At 46.7% G+C, this 15916-nt stretch overlaps 1 protein-coding gene across 1 annotated transcript in view; it reads left to right on the plus strand.

Moving 5' to 3' along the window:
• Positions 1-532: 532 nt before the first annotated feature.
• Positions 533-15916, plus strand: part of RFLNA (refilin A) — a gene marked incomplete at both ends in the record, with an annotated part of 29603 nt that continues 14219 nt past the window's right edge. The window contains one exon of the mRNA XM_081841656.1: positions 533-751. Coding sequence (XP_081697782.1) covers positions 533-751 — 219 coding nt within the window. The remainder of the gene's footprint in view (positions 752-15916) is intronic.

Raw genomic sequence — 15916 nt, forward strand, 5'->3', positions numbered from 1 at the left:
GACCTCCATGCACACTGCCCAGGCTTGTGCCCCAGGGAGGTCACTTTGGGGCTGCTAATGCAGTGGTTTGACTTCACCCCTGGAGGCACACTCCATTGTCTCTGGAGACAGACAGATGCCAGCAACAACTCCTCCATCAGTCCCAGCAGGCATGGCCAATGGCCAGGGATGATGAGAGTTGTAGTTCAGCAATATCTGGAGGGCCAAAGGTTCCCCACACCTGGGCTAGCCCAACTAGTAGTTTCTCACCTGGGTCTCAGGCAAAAAAGGTGTACTTGGAGATCTGCCCTCTCTTCTCCACTTTTGTTTTTTGTGTTGATGAGGAATGGTCTGTTCATTTCCACTTTCTCTCCTTCCAACAGGGGGCACCTGCAGCCACAGGAACCAGCCCTGAGTCACCCAAGGCAACAGGCGCACAGGGATCCGGCTGGCACTCCCTGTGCATGTACCACGTGCGTTTGCCTCCCTGCAGGAGGAGGTGGTGGGTTCCCCCCTGCTTGGCAGCCACAGCCCTCACTTCCCCACCCCAGTCATGGTGGGTCACCTGCAGTTGCAAGGAATGGAAGACAGCTTGAAAGAGAAGAACCGAGAAGGTTTGCTGGATAGCCCGGATTCGGGGCTGCCCCCCAGCCCTAGTCCACCTTTCTACTCCCTGTCTCCGGGCATCGTTGAAAATAGACCTGGAGGCAGCAGCTCTTCCACGGATACCCAGGGACATGGGCACAGGAAAGATGGCAGGGAGGGGAACGTGGTAAGAATTCATTCGCCACTTGGGTGTCTGAGTGCGCGTTACTGTGATTGCGCTGCTGTGTTTCGGAGAGCGGCCTCTTTGGAAATAATTACAGCCTGTGTGCATAAGAACTTGCTTTATGTAGAGTCAGACCCTTGGGCTACCTAGTTCAGCGTTCTTTACACTGACTGGCAGAGGCTCTCTAGGCCAGGGATTTTCCCCCAGCCCTCCCTGGAGATACCAGGGATTGGACCTGGGGTGTTCTGCATGCAGAGCACGTGTCCTGTCGCTGACCGATGGCCTCTCCCACTGCATGCTACATCTCAAGCTTGGGCAGTGATGTCCTTTTGTAGCCCCAAAAACCTGACCAAGAGACTTGTGCGATTCCACAGCCTGCTGCCTTAACACATTAACAGAGGGGCCTCTAAGTCAGACAGGTAACCTGAGTTCCTTCATCAGTCCACAAAAGTTTCTCGCCGTAAATTAGCTTTTCTGGATACCCTACCAATATGTATTCTAGTTATAGTTTGCCAGCGGGCCAACAGAAGAAAAAATGTTTTCCTTTGCATTGTCACCTAGACTTGATTTATACTTGCCACAGCTGATCAGGCAAGTGGATATGAACTGGTGTGTGTTGCATATTTACTGAAAGTGGCATGGATGGAGATGCCAGCTTTTTAAGGAAAGGTAGATTATTTTGCTCCAGCAAAGAATAATGAGCTGTTGAAGTTTGTTTTCTAGAATGAATCGCTCTGGAAGCCGATAATATCTTAGGGAGTGTTTTGCTGGTTGAACCACTAAGGAATAAATTAGAGGAGCAGTTCATTAGTTTCAGAGCTGAGTTGCAGGTGTGGTGAAATTTCCTCGTTGCCAAGGCACCGAGAAATGTGAGGCTGCTGGTTTCTATGAACTGAAGAGATGTGATTTAATTTTGCATAAGTTTGGCAGCTTTAGGAACAGGAATGTATTTTCCCTCCAGAGCAAGGGATGTTGCACACCTACAGTGCATGGTGACTCGGAAGTAAGTCTCATTGCATTTGGTGGGACTTACTCCCAGATAAGTGCATGTAGGACCAGAGCAGTTTTTCCCAAACTTGGGTCTCCAGCTGTTTTTGGATTACAACTTCCATCATGCTCAGCTACCAAGACCAGGGATGATGGGAATTGTAGTCCAAAAGCAGCTAGAGACCCAAGTTTGGGAAACCCTGGATTAGACGCCTGTTTTGTGTTCTTGGTTGGAGATAACATTCCATTGAATCCGCCAGATAAGCCCTACCTATGCATGATTCTAACGGAACTCATAAAATCTGCATAGTGTGTTGCTGGATGTGGAAATTTGCTTCCTGAGATCATGAGCATCTATATTTTATAAGAAGTTTTCAGGTTTCTGGCCCTTAGTTGTGGAGATGGGCGTGTGGTGCAATCTCATAAAGCAGAGAAGTCACTATACCAGATTTCCAAAGGTGAGTTATTCCTCTTGTTTTGCATTAATTGCCCAGAATTCTGTATTGGAGGGGCAGGATTACTTCCTGGTAAGTGATTAGGTAGAATTCAGCCTCCATGCTTTTCTTCTAGAAAGATCTAGAAACATGCTGGTATTTTCAAATGGAGATGAACATTTATAGTGGGGCCTCGAATATCCCAGAGAGGGGCAGGTGCTGTGCTGCTGACTGCCAGCGGGCTATGATGATCCTGAATCAGGGTGGTGCTGGAAATGAATCTAGAGCACCGTTACAGCTTTCCCCCCCTCTTTTTTAAAAAAAGATTGGCTGGAATTTTCAGTGGCATCAACAAGTAGCTTTTTTAAAAGTAGGATGCTAGGCTTCATTGTCATGGAGGTAAAAAGCTGGAAGCGGTGTCATGTGAAGGCTTTGAGAGGCTAAGAACATAAAAAGAGTCCTGGGGAAAGCAGATGGAGAGGCGTTTTTCTCCCTTTCTCATAAAACTAGAATCTGGGGTCATCTTATTTATGCCATGTCACTTTCCACACACACACAAAAATGTCAGTGGCTGTTGGTCACGTCTTATCTGCTGATTTCTCGCTCATTGTTTCTTTGGGAAGGCCAGGACACTTAATGTGTGGCTCCCGGGTAGCACAGAGTCCAGGGCCTAAGCAGCTTTATAAGCAAGTTTTCAAACCTGTCCCTGACTTGTTTGTATGATTTTCTTTTTTTTGCAGCTTCTTATCTCTCATGCAAGGTAGTTCTTTATTTAAACAAATTTGTTCTCTATTTTATTTATTTACTAGCAGCTTTGTACCCAGCTTTGCTCTGGAATTCTGAGGAACCAAAAAACCAGTGGAGTTTGGAAAGGTTCCGTCCTCCATCTTGGTTCAAAATGGCGCCTGATGTTACCGAAGCATAAACCAAAACCTGCTCCTTGGTCCTCAGGGACCATCATGCAAAATTTGGTTACCATACCTTTAGTGTCCAAATGCACAGCAAATGAGCAGATTTCCAAAATATATAGTAGTAGAGCATTACATTTATACCACATCTTCCCTCCAAGGAGTTGATGTTGGTTGTGTTCAGCATGAGTCCTCCTCAGAGTAGACAGATTCAGATTAATGGAGGGTAGCACTTAGCTGAATACAATCCATGGTTCTTCTCCCAGTTCTCCAGTTTATCCTCATAGCAACCCTGTGAGGCAGTTTAGGCCAAGAGGCAGTGACTGGCTGCAGATCAGACCCAGGCCCTAGAGCAACACTTCACTACTACACAATACTGGCTAGTTAAACTTCACCTCCCCTAAAAAAACAACCCACCATTAATTGTAAGCCATTTGTGAATGGCTTGTGTGTGGTGCTATAATCTAAGCAGCAGCCTTTGACTCACAGGCCAGTGAGCCTTGGGTGCTGACTCAGAATCCATGCCCAAGCAAGAAAAAGCCTTGTGGGGCAGAAAATCTGAAGCAATTTTCTGTGCCTGCTTCTGGAGAGCCTGGAAATTCAGCTGCGGGTGCCAGCGTACGCTCTGGCATTCTTGGCTGCTGCTGCCACAAGTCTCTCCTCACCCAACACCAGGTGACAGCAAATAGGCATGGCAGGGGCGCCACTGTTTGGGTTTTGAAACAGCTTCTTCTGGCGTAAGCCCATGTGAAAATGGAGCCCAGGATCTCTTGCAGCAGTTGCTGCCTCTCATTTGCGCACGGCAGGTCTCAGCCGTTTGATTTCCCCCCCAGGTAATTTGTATACCCTGCTTTTCTGTCATTTGCAAATGGGATCTGCAACAAGTTGTAGAAGCACAGAGGAACCCTGTTCAGTGTGCCAGCGAGCCAGTCACGCCCTCTTCCAAAATGCTCCATTGCATTCTTAGCCCCTTTTCATTTTCCTTCCCCCATCTTCACCAAATTAGCACAGAGTCCTGTGTTCACTGAGCTTACTCCATTCTCATCGGATTGCCTTTTTTTGTGGAGGGTTGGGTAAGTTCACCTGCTTAGGTTGCTGCCCTGTAAAATATTATTTCTGCTTTTGCAGACCACGAGTTTCTCTTGGGCATGCAGATTCCTCCCTCGTGTTTCTCAATAGCACCATTTTTGCTGCAGCTCTGTTGGCACTCACCAGCTGAGTTCACTAGTAAAAGGAGTGTTGTATTCAGGGTGGCCAACAGTCTGGTTTAAAAACTACATCATAAAACAGACACTCTTCCAATATCACCGTTAAACAGGAGGAAGACTATCACAACAGATTTAGAATCATCAGAAATAAATCGGCTAAAAAGTCCCAATTCAACAACACATAAAACTCAAACACCTGCAGAAGCACCTGGGGCTTGGGTACCCATCTAAATACCAGAAAGAGGAGGAGCCAGAAGGATCTCTCCAAGGAGGGAAAGCCAGAATTCTAAGGTCCACTGCAGAACATATCCTATCTTCTGCTCTGTCTGCAAAGTGGCACTAGCTGTTTAAAACTAGGACGAGAGGGTGCAGATTAGGTGACTTGGTTTGCCCGGTGGTGTCTGTAGGTTCTGTGGTCACTGTTGCCTAACAGTGAGTGTATCTTTTTTTTTTCTTTTTCAATCTTAAGCATGTAAATCCTCCTGAAATCAGTGAGATTTATGCTCTAATCATTATGTTTAGGATTGTAGCCTTAATTCGACTACCTTCATGGCACAGGACTTGCAAAATGAAAGATATCCACTTTAATCCGCCATAAGGGTCAAGAGCTCTCTTTATATTCATTTATATACATTGCATTTGGATTTTTATTTATTTTTTGTTTGTTTGTAGGAAGTTGTGTTTCTCTTTGTATCTCTCTAAATGCAGAGAAGAAGGGCTCCTGGTCTTCATTTTAAGACCCATTAAAGAGAAATGGGAAGAATGATTATAGTTCTGTCACTCTGGTGATCCTGATTGAAAAGTTTGGGGCAGTATTCTGAAATTCTTTTGGCAACTCTGCTTACAAACAAGAGAGAAATGAAGATGGGGAGTGCCCCCTCTTTGCTGGTGGTGCCATACTATGCCCATGGGGTAACTGGGCACTGCCTGCACCTCAACTGCCCCCCGCCGCCATGTGCCCTGCTGGTTCCTCCAGCCAGCTTCCCAGCCAGGGTATGGGCAAGCATTGCCTGCTAGCCACTGCAGCCTCCTCCAAGCAGTTTCTCCCAGCTTACCTGCTGCTCAGGCAGGACTCCAGCCCATCTCTCCTCCTGAGTTAGAAGGAGTTCTGGAGTTTCCAGGCCAACAGCTGTGTCCTGTCCCAGCTGTTTCATATCTGGCTTATCAGGACACTCTGCAGGGAGAGGAGGCTGCCTGTTGTCCTGCAGAGTTCAGACAGCATGCGTTAAAAAAAAGAAAACATTAAATAAAAGCCACTCAATTTTCTGCTTAAATCCAGCACAAGAAGCATAATGGCACAAGAAGAATAATTTCTCAAGGAGAAAAGACCTGGCTCTTAAAAAAAAGGTCTTCTGCAGGTGGTAAAAGGATCTTAACACAGGCACCCAGAAAGCCTCCTTGGGGAGGGCATTTCAGGCAGGGCATCACCACCAAAAAGGTTCTCACCTATTTAGTTGGGGAAACCAGGTCCAGGGCGTCTGATAATAACTCAACGCCTGAGCAAGCTTACTCAGGAGGAGGCAACCTTCAGAGGTAGCCTGCCTCCACCGTGGGCAGCAGTGGAATGCCATAGCTTCCTCCAGCAGGCTTTCCCCCATGAATAGAAGAAGCTGCTTTGAGTCACACCACTGGCTCATTTAGCTCAGTATGGTCTGCGGGGTTTCAGACAGGGCTTCCTCCCAGCCTTGTCCAGAGATGCCAGGGATGGAATATGGCACTAACTGCATGCAATGTGTGCCCTTTACCATGGAGACATAGCCTTGCAGTTTGCAATTATTTTGATCCACATTTAAGAGCCCAGGGACTGTGAGATATTTAATGTGGGTGAGACTCCTGCCCAGAATTGAACAGGACCTCCAAGTGACGCATTGAGTTTTTCAGCCTACTTGGCATAACCTTGCCTCTCTCTGACACTACACTGCTATATGACATATCAGACACTTCTAGAGTCTGATATGACGCTCTTGGATCTTTTTACTTCTAAAGCAGCTGATAGTAGTGAAGCAATTTCTTGCTTGCATGATACAAGTCTCCACTGTGTGAGGAAACCATGCCTTGCTTATATAATGTATATTAATGTACATTAAATAGACATGAAGGCACCATGAGCCTCCAGGGCCCATCTAAAAGGCTGTAGTTGTGCAGCATTTTACTTGTGCTTTCAATGTTTATATGGGCAATTGCCTCAGAGCAACTACCAAGAATAAAAGTTGCATTGTGAAGAATCCTGGGGAATAGAGAAGAATTTAAATGTTTCCGAAAGTTATGGTGAAAGACTTAAGTTGCATAAGAATGAAAAATTTGAAATGCTTCTAAATGCTTCCACTTCATACTATAGGAAAATAAAGTGCAACTTTAATCCAATGTAAAAATATAAATTTGTAGTCAAAACAGGTAAAATTGCAAATATGATACAATCACAAACTGATTTGCCTATTCAGGTCAAAGTCTGATCAAAATCCATCTATGACCAAAAGATGACAACATTTTTTTTTCAGAGACCAGATGCATTTCAAACCAATTTATCTTCTTCAGTGGTCAGAAGAAAATTATTTTATGCTACAGTGGTACCTCGGGTTACAGACGCTTCAGGTTACAGACTCCGCTAACCCAGAAATAGTACCTCGGGTTAAGAACTTTGCTTCAGGATGAGAACAGAAATTGCGCAGCAGTGGGAGGCCCCATTAGCTAAAGTGGTACCTCAGGTTAAGAACAGTTTCAGCTTAAGAACGGACCTCCAGAACGAATTAAGTTCTTAACCCAAGGTACCACTGTATTTGGCCACAGGGAATTGGTCCACTAGGTTAGTTTGAAACGATGTGGTGAGTTGGCCATTCGTATAATGCAGGACCGTTGAAATTACTATGCACGTGTGGTACTAATTAGTACAGGAAGTTGTATTATGGTGGCAAGATTGAAGCAGTGACTCCCTGTGTCTTTCCTGATTCTGTAAGACTGTATACACTGTCCAAGTGCAGAAGACCAGTTTCTAGGAATCGTGGGTGGGCAGAGCGCTGTTGCACTTGGGTCCAGCTGGCACATGTCCCACTGGCATCTGTTCAGCCATTGTGAGAACAGGGTGCTTGGACTAGAAAGACCATTGGCTGATCCAACAGGCTTTCCTTATGTCTTAGAAGATGGCACAGACTTGGGCCACATCTTGCATTTAAAGCACTGTTATACTACTATTAAAAGTAGCAACTCATGGTAGCAGTCATGGCTTCTCTCAAAGCATCCAGGGCACTGTAGCTTGTGAAGGGTGCCAAGAGTTGCTAAGGAGACCCCTATTCCCTACATAGCACTACAGTTCCCAGAGTGGTTTAGAAATCAATCTGTCTTCCCAAGGTACTCTAGAAATTGTGGCTTTGTGGGGGGAGGCTCTCCTAACAACTCTTAGCACCTATAGCAATATATAGTTCCCAGGATGCTTTGGGGGCAAACTGTGGCTGTTTAAAGTGGAATGAGAGTGCTTTAAATGTATGGTGTGGATGTGGCCTTGTTCTCTGTTGTTGAAGAGGACAGTAGTTACTAGGAGTGGTGGGCAGAAATGACAACAATGCAGATTTTGGCTAAACATTAGAACATCCTGATGTGCAAGAACTGTCTGGCAGCAGGACAGAGGACCCTGGAAGGTGGTGCGCTCTCATTTGCTGGAGGTATTGGAGCAGTGATTGGAGCTGCCTAGCATCTCAAGATATGATGCTGTAGCTGCATCATGCATTGCAGATTCACCAGGGGTCTGGACCTTCCAGCCTTCCAGCATCCCTTCTACGTTCTTTGATTTTAAGAAACTTGGGGAAGTGCTGGAATCTTGGCTTCATTTTTTTAAAAAAAGTTTCTGGCCCTCACGGCTGCAGAGAAAAGCATGAAAATAGGAAGAAGGTTGAAGTGGCCAGGAATTAGAAGGGTTCTGGGCAGGTTTCCAGCGGGTCAGGGTGGAGTTTCTGTGCCTGGCACAGCTGTGCATCTTCTGCCCTTATTCTCTTGTTGTGCCTCCCTCCAGCCTTGCCAAAAACGAGTCAAATTCTGCAAATCCCCAGCGAAAATATACTATGCATTATAAGTAACTTTACGAAAATTTGCTTGGCTTTCCATAATTTATTCTGAGTGGCGTATTTGTGTTTCCTTGGCATGGATTTTGGATTCCTTGGCATTGGCTTTGGATACTTTCTTTGGCCAGAAGTACGCACAGCTCTGGAGCAGGAGACCACTTGTGTTGCTGGAATTTCGGGACTTTGCCTGTTTGTGGTTATTGAAAATGACGGTGGCAGTTTTGCTTTAGAAATCTCTCTCTCTCTCTCTCTCTCTCTCTCTCTCTCTCTCTCTCTCTCCATCTAAACTAGCCTGACTCCAATTCTGAAAACATACAATCCACCACCAGGACATCCTTTAGAGTCTAGGCTGGGTGCTATGCCCTTTTCCCTTTAAGATCAGCTGGTTAAAATCCAGAGCATGATTAAAAGGTAAGCTACCAGTCTTAGCATTCAAGGGAGAAGAAAAGCTGTTATTTCCTTCTGCAGCTGATTGCCAGCTGCGCTGCTCTTTTCCCACTGCAACCACTTTGTCTCATTTCTTGACTGCCAAAGAAAGAAGATTGGGATATTTTGGGATTCTATCAGCCTTTCTAAACCAGCAGGAGAATGAGCAGGAGGTATATTGAAAAGAAAAGTTGAGGGGGAGAGTAAAGGGAAACGTTAGGAAGACTTGTTAATCATCAGATTAGGACAGCCATGGGCAAACATTGCAGGTGTTTGTGAAGTCTTGCAAATAAGTCTAAACAAGTAAGAATCATCCAAGTCAAGCTGCCCTAGTCTAAAACAGAGTTTCTCAAATGGCGACCTCCAACTTCTATTCAGATTATTTGCTGGAAGGTTGTGGAACACTTTGTTCATAAAGAACAGCACGTCCGTCAGAGTAGAAAGGCAAGCCCACAGTTACTACAACACACATTCATCATCATCATCATCCAGCCTTTTCCCCTGACAACTTACAGAAAAAGTATATTAAGTGGTCTGTGCAATTATTAAGTAGTCCACAGAGGGAAAATTTGAGAAACTCTGGTGTAAAAGAAACCAGAAGCCAATGTTTCTAGGGCTTCGCATATGTAGTTGCCTGTGGTGGACATTTGCTTGTGGCAGGTAACCAGGCAAGTGGCTGTTTACAAGCATGAACTTATTCCTAACTTCCAATTCATGTTGTGTGAACTGCAGAGAGGAAGGAGAGAAATTACGCTGCAGACCCTTGAACTCTGTATTCAGAGGGTCTCTATACACACATAAGGAGAGGGTCTACATTTATTTGGGGGGGTGTACTTTTTACCTTGTTTTTCTTTGGCATTTCCATCATCAGGTTTGCTGTCATGTTCTCGGGCAAACATTTTTATGAGGTGTGTTAGGCCACGAGGATGCTCTGTCTGTTTGCCGTATGGGTTGGATAGCCTAGAAATTGCCATTCAGCTCAGAAAGAAAGGAAAAACCACAATGTTCTTCTGCATTCTTGCAAGTGCATTTCATCCCACAAGTTTTGTCAGTTCATAACTCAGTTGTTGGTTGTTTTCAGCAAGAACAGGTGATGTCTGCTTAGTGAATAAAATTTGCTGTGTTGCATTTTTTCGTTTTACAGCTTCCTCCCACTCCTTTGCTGTGCTGAGAGGGTCAAATAACTTGTTCGGTTTCTCCTATGCTTTCAGTATTTCTTTCTTTTTTCTAAAGATAAGCAGACACAGAGGGGAGCAAGCACCCGCCCTGCTCCTTTCCCCCTCTCCCAGCAGAAATACATAACTAATTGGGGCTTCTAATCAGAACACTTAATCAACAGGCTGTGTGCAAATCCAGATGGCCATTTGTCATGGATGCTTTAGTTGAGATTCCTGCATAGCAGGGGGTGGACTAGATGACCCTCGGGGTCCCTTCCAACTCACCAGTTCTATGATTCTGTGATCTTGTTTGCCCTCCTTTGCACACATTCCACCTGGTCAATATCCATCTTAAACTGTGGACACAGGACTCCAGGTCTGACCAAGTCAGTGTAGAGCGGTACTATGACTTCCCTTAATTGGGACATCATACAGTGGTACCTCTGCTTATGAATGCAATCCATTTCGGGGTGCCGTTTGCACCCCAAACAGTCCGTAAGTAGAGTGCAGCTACTGCATGTGTGCGAAGCACGCAGATCGCTTCTGCACATGCGCGCGGGGCGAACAGTTTGCCGCATTTGTAACCTGAAAAGCCGCAACGCGCAGCAAATGTAACACGATGTATGACTGTGCTTTTTGTGCTGATGCATCACACATGGTTGACTCCTGTTAAGCTTGTGGTCTGCTAAGGTTCCTATATCCTTTTCATATGTACAGATGTCAAGCCAGGTGTCTTCCATCATATATTTATGAATCTGCTTATTCCTGCAGAACCTTACATTTGTCCCCACTAAAATTCATTTTGTTAGTTTGGGCCCAGTTCTCCAATCTGTTAAGGTAATCTTGAATCCTGATTCTGTCTTCTGAGATATTGATTTATAAATTTTGTAAAAAGAAAACAATAGGCCGACCCTTCCATTAGGCAAGCTGAATCAATGGCAAATTTGTCCCCGCCAGCCCCTGCTCACTTGCCTTGCCATCCGGCCCAACCAACAGACAGCTGACACAAACTGCCCACCTGGCTCATGGCCAACCCATACCTTCCTCTGAGGCATTTGAGGCAAGATGGCCCAGGAGAGTGCTTGCAACTCTACTGCCTTTCCACAATAACTGGAAATTAGTTTTAAAAAATAATTAAAGGGAATAAAAAAACATTTCTTCTTGTTAAAATGAAATGTTACAGCCCTAATTATTAGTTGATTAATGGATTACACTTGTATACAGTAGTACCTCTAGTTACGTACTTAATTCGTTCCAAAGGTCTGTTTTTAACCTGAAACTGTACTTAACCTGAAGCACCACTTTAGCTAACGGGGCCTCCTGCTGCTGCTGCTGCTGTGCCGCCACCGCGCAATTTCTGTTCACATCCAGAAGCAAAGTTCTTAACCCGAGGTACTATTTCTGGGTTAGCAGAGTCTGTAACCTGAAGCGTATGTAACCTGAAGCATCCGTAACCCGAGGTACCACTGTATTATCCAAACATCAGTATAGGAACATCGGAAGCTGCTTTATTCAGACCATTGGCCCATCAAGCTCAGTGTTGTCTACACAGATTGGCAGCAGCTCTCCAGGGTTTCAGGCAAGATACCTTCCCAGCCCTCTCTGGTGATGCCGGGGATTTTGAACCCGGCACCTTCTGCATGCAAAGCAGATGATCTATCTGCATAGAGCTCTTTGGAGACATCTTGGCACCATTTATTAACATGTGAATTAAAACTATGGTTCATTCTTAGAAGGGAAGGTCATTTTGATGTCCTTCAAATTCTGAACTCTGCCAGTTAACCCCACCTAATTAAATAAATTAATGAAATGCTCCGTTACAAGCACCCCACTCCTTACTGATGCTTGTAAGCAGGGTTGAAGGCAGGCCAGCACTAAGCAAGGTTGTAGTTCCCTTTTGGATACGATGCAAGAGGCACACCAGAGAGGCTGTTTTCCATAACACTGTATATGTATACCAGCTGTTCTTGATAATTTCAGGGCAGAACAAACTGCTTTAAAATGGGCTGAATCTGCATTTCCTCACCCACCCCAAATGAAAGCTCCTGGCAGAAGCCCAAAGGGGCTGATAGGAATGTGTTGAAGGAGGAAAATAGAATCATGAGCATTTAAAAAACACCTCAATCATGAATGTTGCAGGTTCCTTGGTCCATCAGTTCAGTGGAGCTGCCACAAGTCAGCCACAGGTAGCTGCACCAAGCGGGAGCCAGGTGCTAGCATTCATGGGTCAGCATGGGAAGGTCAAACCAGAGAGCAAGCCAGGAGTGACTCTGGTTACCCACGTACAGCCCCTGACCAATCAGGAAGTCCTGTTGAAGAGAGCCAATGGTCGGCCTGGATAGGTCCTTCACTGCCTGGGAGATGCTACAGCCAGTGTTAGAAGCCCAGGTATATAAGCTAGGTGACAAATGGCTCCTTAAACCAGGGGTACAGTCACCAAAATGGAATATCTACAGTAGTTGCCACTTTGGGGCCAGACAGCTCAAAAGTTGTATTTTCCAGGACAACTTTTCATTCTGATTTTGTCGATAAAATATAATGGATAGAATTGTACAGGATGTGGTATTAGTGTGTGAAAAGAGTCCAGATCCAAGGATCCCCAGGCAGGCACCTCCAGATGGTGGAGACGTCAGGTGCCATCCTGGCATTTAGGCATCTTCACTTGGTTGCAAGCAGCTGATAGCCAGGGGCAAAATGTACCTGTTGAATTGAGAATGTCACTGCAGCCTTTAGAAGGTTTGTCCGTTTGGGCAAATGGGGTCCTGTCACACCACTCTCTGCCTGCCTTAACCCTCACCCTGTTGCCTGGAGAAGAAAGTTCTTTCTTTTTCTTTTTTGTGATTCAACTTTTACGAGTGAGCTTTCTGGTATGCTGCTGGGAGGTGCTTTGGGACCTGTTTGTGGAAAGTGATGCAAAAGCAAAATAAGTAACTAATTAGTAATAATAATAATAACAACAGCAAAACAAAACACAGTTTTATAGGATGAAGCCGTTTTAGTGCCTTTTGTTAACTTCAGGCTTTCTGACCTGGGAGATGCAATTCCACCACCGACTACTTATCATCCAGATGTTTTGAACTTCAATTCCCATAAGCTCCAGCCAGCACAGCCATGGCGATCTGTCGTCCAAAGCACCCAGAGGGCACCAGGTTGGGCAAGGCAGGCTTAGAGAGAGATGTGCGGAGAGCTAGTGCAGTGTGGTGGTTAATACATTGGGCTAGGACTGCAAAAGCCTGGATTGAAATCCCCACACTGCCAAGAAACTTGACTGAGTGACCTTGGGCCAGCCGGCCACTGTCTCTTAACCTACCCTACCTTATAGGGCTGTTGTGAAGATTAGACAGCATATGGGTGCTTTCCTGAGCTTTTTTGGGGAAAAAACAAAAATATAATAAACAGTCAGGGTTGGAACCAACTAAAAAACCCCAAATGTCATAACCTTTCCTCATAGAGGAATTTCTCCAACCCTTTAATCGTTTTGGTTGCACTTTCCTGAACTTTTTACAGTTCCATGATTTTTGAGGTGTGGAGACTAGAACTCCCATTTTGTGCATCATCATCATCATCATCATCATCATCATCATCATATCGGGTGCTTTATTTTCAATCTCTTTTACAATGAACTCTAACCTGGGATTTGCCCTTTTCACACCAACTGCACCCTGGGCAGACACCCTGAGTAAGTCACTCTCTCAGCTTAATAAGGATTCTTGTGAGCATAACATAGGAGGTAAGAGCCACACTGTTACCTTCAGCTTCTGAGTGGAAGGGGCATGATAAAAACGCAATACAAAAAGTAAATAAAAATATACCAAGGCCCCTGATTTGAGATCACCCATCCCTGAGGGCTGAGCAAGGAAGCCTGGAGGGTGGTATTCAGCCCTGAGCCTGAACATGCCCTTCCTCCAACTAGGACAGGGGGTGAAATTTGAATTGTGTTCACATGTAAAGGCAAGCCTACCTAATTTGCACATTTCAAAACTATATGGGGACCAAAACACAACAATTCTTCAAAGTTCACACTTCTTTCAATTTTCTTTGCAGTTCTCCAGGCAGGTAATGTGAATAAAAATGCATATAATGGGAGAAACATGTCCATAAAAATACTTATATTAGTGAAAATAACATACAAAAATGTGTTATTTAAGGGGAAATGTGTTAATTAAGGGGCTACACACACACACACACACACACACACTCTCTCTCTCTCTCTCACAATGCCATTGAGTAAAGGGCCAGTTTTATGGTCCCTGGCATTGGAGGCTGCTGCACTAGGGCAAATGGAGCATTGCCCCACTGATCTCAGTCTGCCTTCAGCGTGCAGCCACACCAGTGTGTGGGCTCTGACCATCATTGGTTCTAGCTCTGCCTGCCGTTGGTTCTAGCTCCACCTACTAGTGGTCTCCCTACCTTCTGTCTTCTCAGTCCCAATGGGCACCGGTATCCATGGACGGCACACTGCGGACCTCCCTGTCTGTGGGTGGAGATGGTCAACCCCAGAGACCTTTATGTTGTCGCTACTGGAAAAAGTGTAAACATAGTTGTCAGGGCTACCTCTAGGTCCCAGCTCACAGAGGACCAACGCCAGGCTGATATTATGTACAAAAGTCTTTATTGAAGTATAATTTCCATTTTAAAGCCAGAGCGTGCAACCCTACGTCTAGACTCTAGATAGGCGAAGTCCCCTCTGAGTCACTGCCCCTTCCGCACCAGTTTAAGATCCTAGCCCGGCTCCACCTCCTGCGCTGTTCCTTCCTCCTCTGGGTCCTTCTGCCCCCTGGGGTTTCCTCCCTCCTGGACTCTTCTGAAGCTGACCCCCCTGAGTCTTGCCCTTCCTTCCAGCAGGCTTTGGGATCTGGCTCCCTATCCGGGCTACCTGCTGTGCCGCTCGCCTGTACATTTGAACTTGGCGCGCGCGCCCAGCCGGTGACTTTCCTCTTGACCGTTTCCCCGCTCTCCGATGGAGGCGTGGCCAATCCTGACTCATCTCCTCCCTCTGGTGGTGGGAAGACTGGTCCCGATGCCTGGGACTCCTCCCCCCCACTACGCTCTGGTGGGGACGCTGGTCCTGATTTCCAACTGCTGCTCAGGGAGTCCCCGCTGGCCCCTTCCTTCTGGGGTTTCCCCCTTGGCACCCCCCTTGCCCTGGCCATCGGCGCTCCCTTCTGTCAATCTTCCGATTCGCTGGAGAGACTTGTGGAATCTCTCTGACCACTGTCACTGCCTACACCCCCCTCATATTCCTCCTCGTCACTCTCCATTTGCTCCTTCTCCTGTGTCTCTGCTCCTGAACCCCTGACATCCATCCCCCCCTCGAAGCCCCCCCTTCCCCCCTCCCCCTCCCCCTCTCCAGGTGTGGGTTCCGGGAGCTCCAGTGTTGTGGGGGTGAGCGCTGGATACAGTTCGTCCCCGGTGGCTTGCAGCCATCGGGATAAGTCCGGGAAGTCCTGCATGGGCTCATCGACGGCGATCTCCTCTGCTTCCATCTCCTGGGCGGTGTGCTCGAAACCTGGAGCCGCCCCCAAATCACCCAAGACCCCCTCTCCCCCTGTCGCCAGGGGTGACCCCTCGTCCCAAGGTCCCTTCAGCAGGTCTCTGCGCCAGTCCACCTCGGGCTGGTCCTCCCACCAATAAGATCCCCCCGTGCCAGACCCTGAGAGCGATCCCTCTGGGGAACTGTCTCCCGGGGCCGACTCCTCAGCTGAAGAGAAACCCCGGAAAGTGCTGGCCGAGAGTGTGGGTGTGAACAGACAGTCGTCGAAAAAGTCCGCTGGCATGGGCTTGTCCGGGAAAAGTGTATGGAATTCGTCTTTGAGCCACTGTTCCTCCAGTGCATAATCCGGCACCCACCTGTTGGCGCTGGCCGGGGTGTCCTCTGTGGCGAGGAGATATTCAATCCCTTCCTCCCCCCACCTTGAGTCTAAAATCTCTGTGGCTTCATTGAGTGGCTCCCCTCTGGGCGACCCCCCTGTCGTGGGCGCTTCCCTGAGTGGTTC

The sequence above is a fragment of the Podarcis erhardii genome, assembly GCF_964252035.2.
Source record: "Podarcis erhardii genome assembly, chromosome: 15".
Lineage (NCBI taxonomy): Eukaryota > Metazoa > Chordata > Lepidosauria > Squamata > Lacertidae > Podarcis > Podarcis erhardii.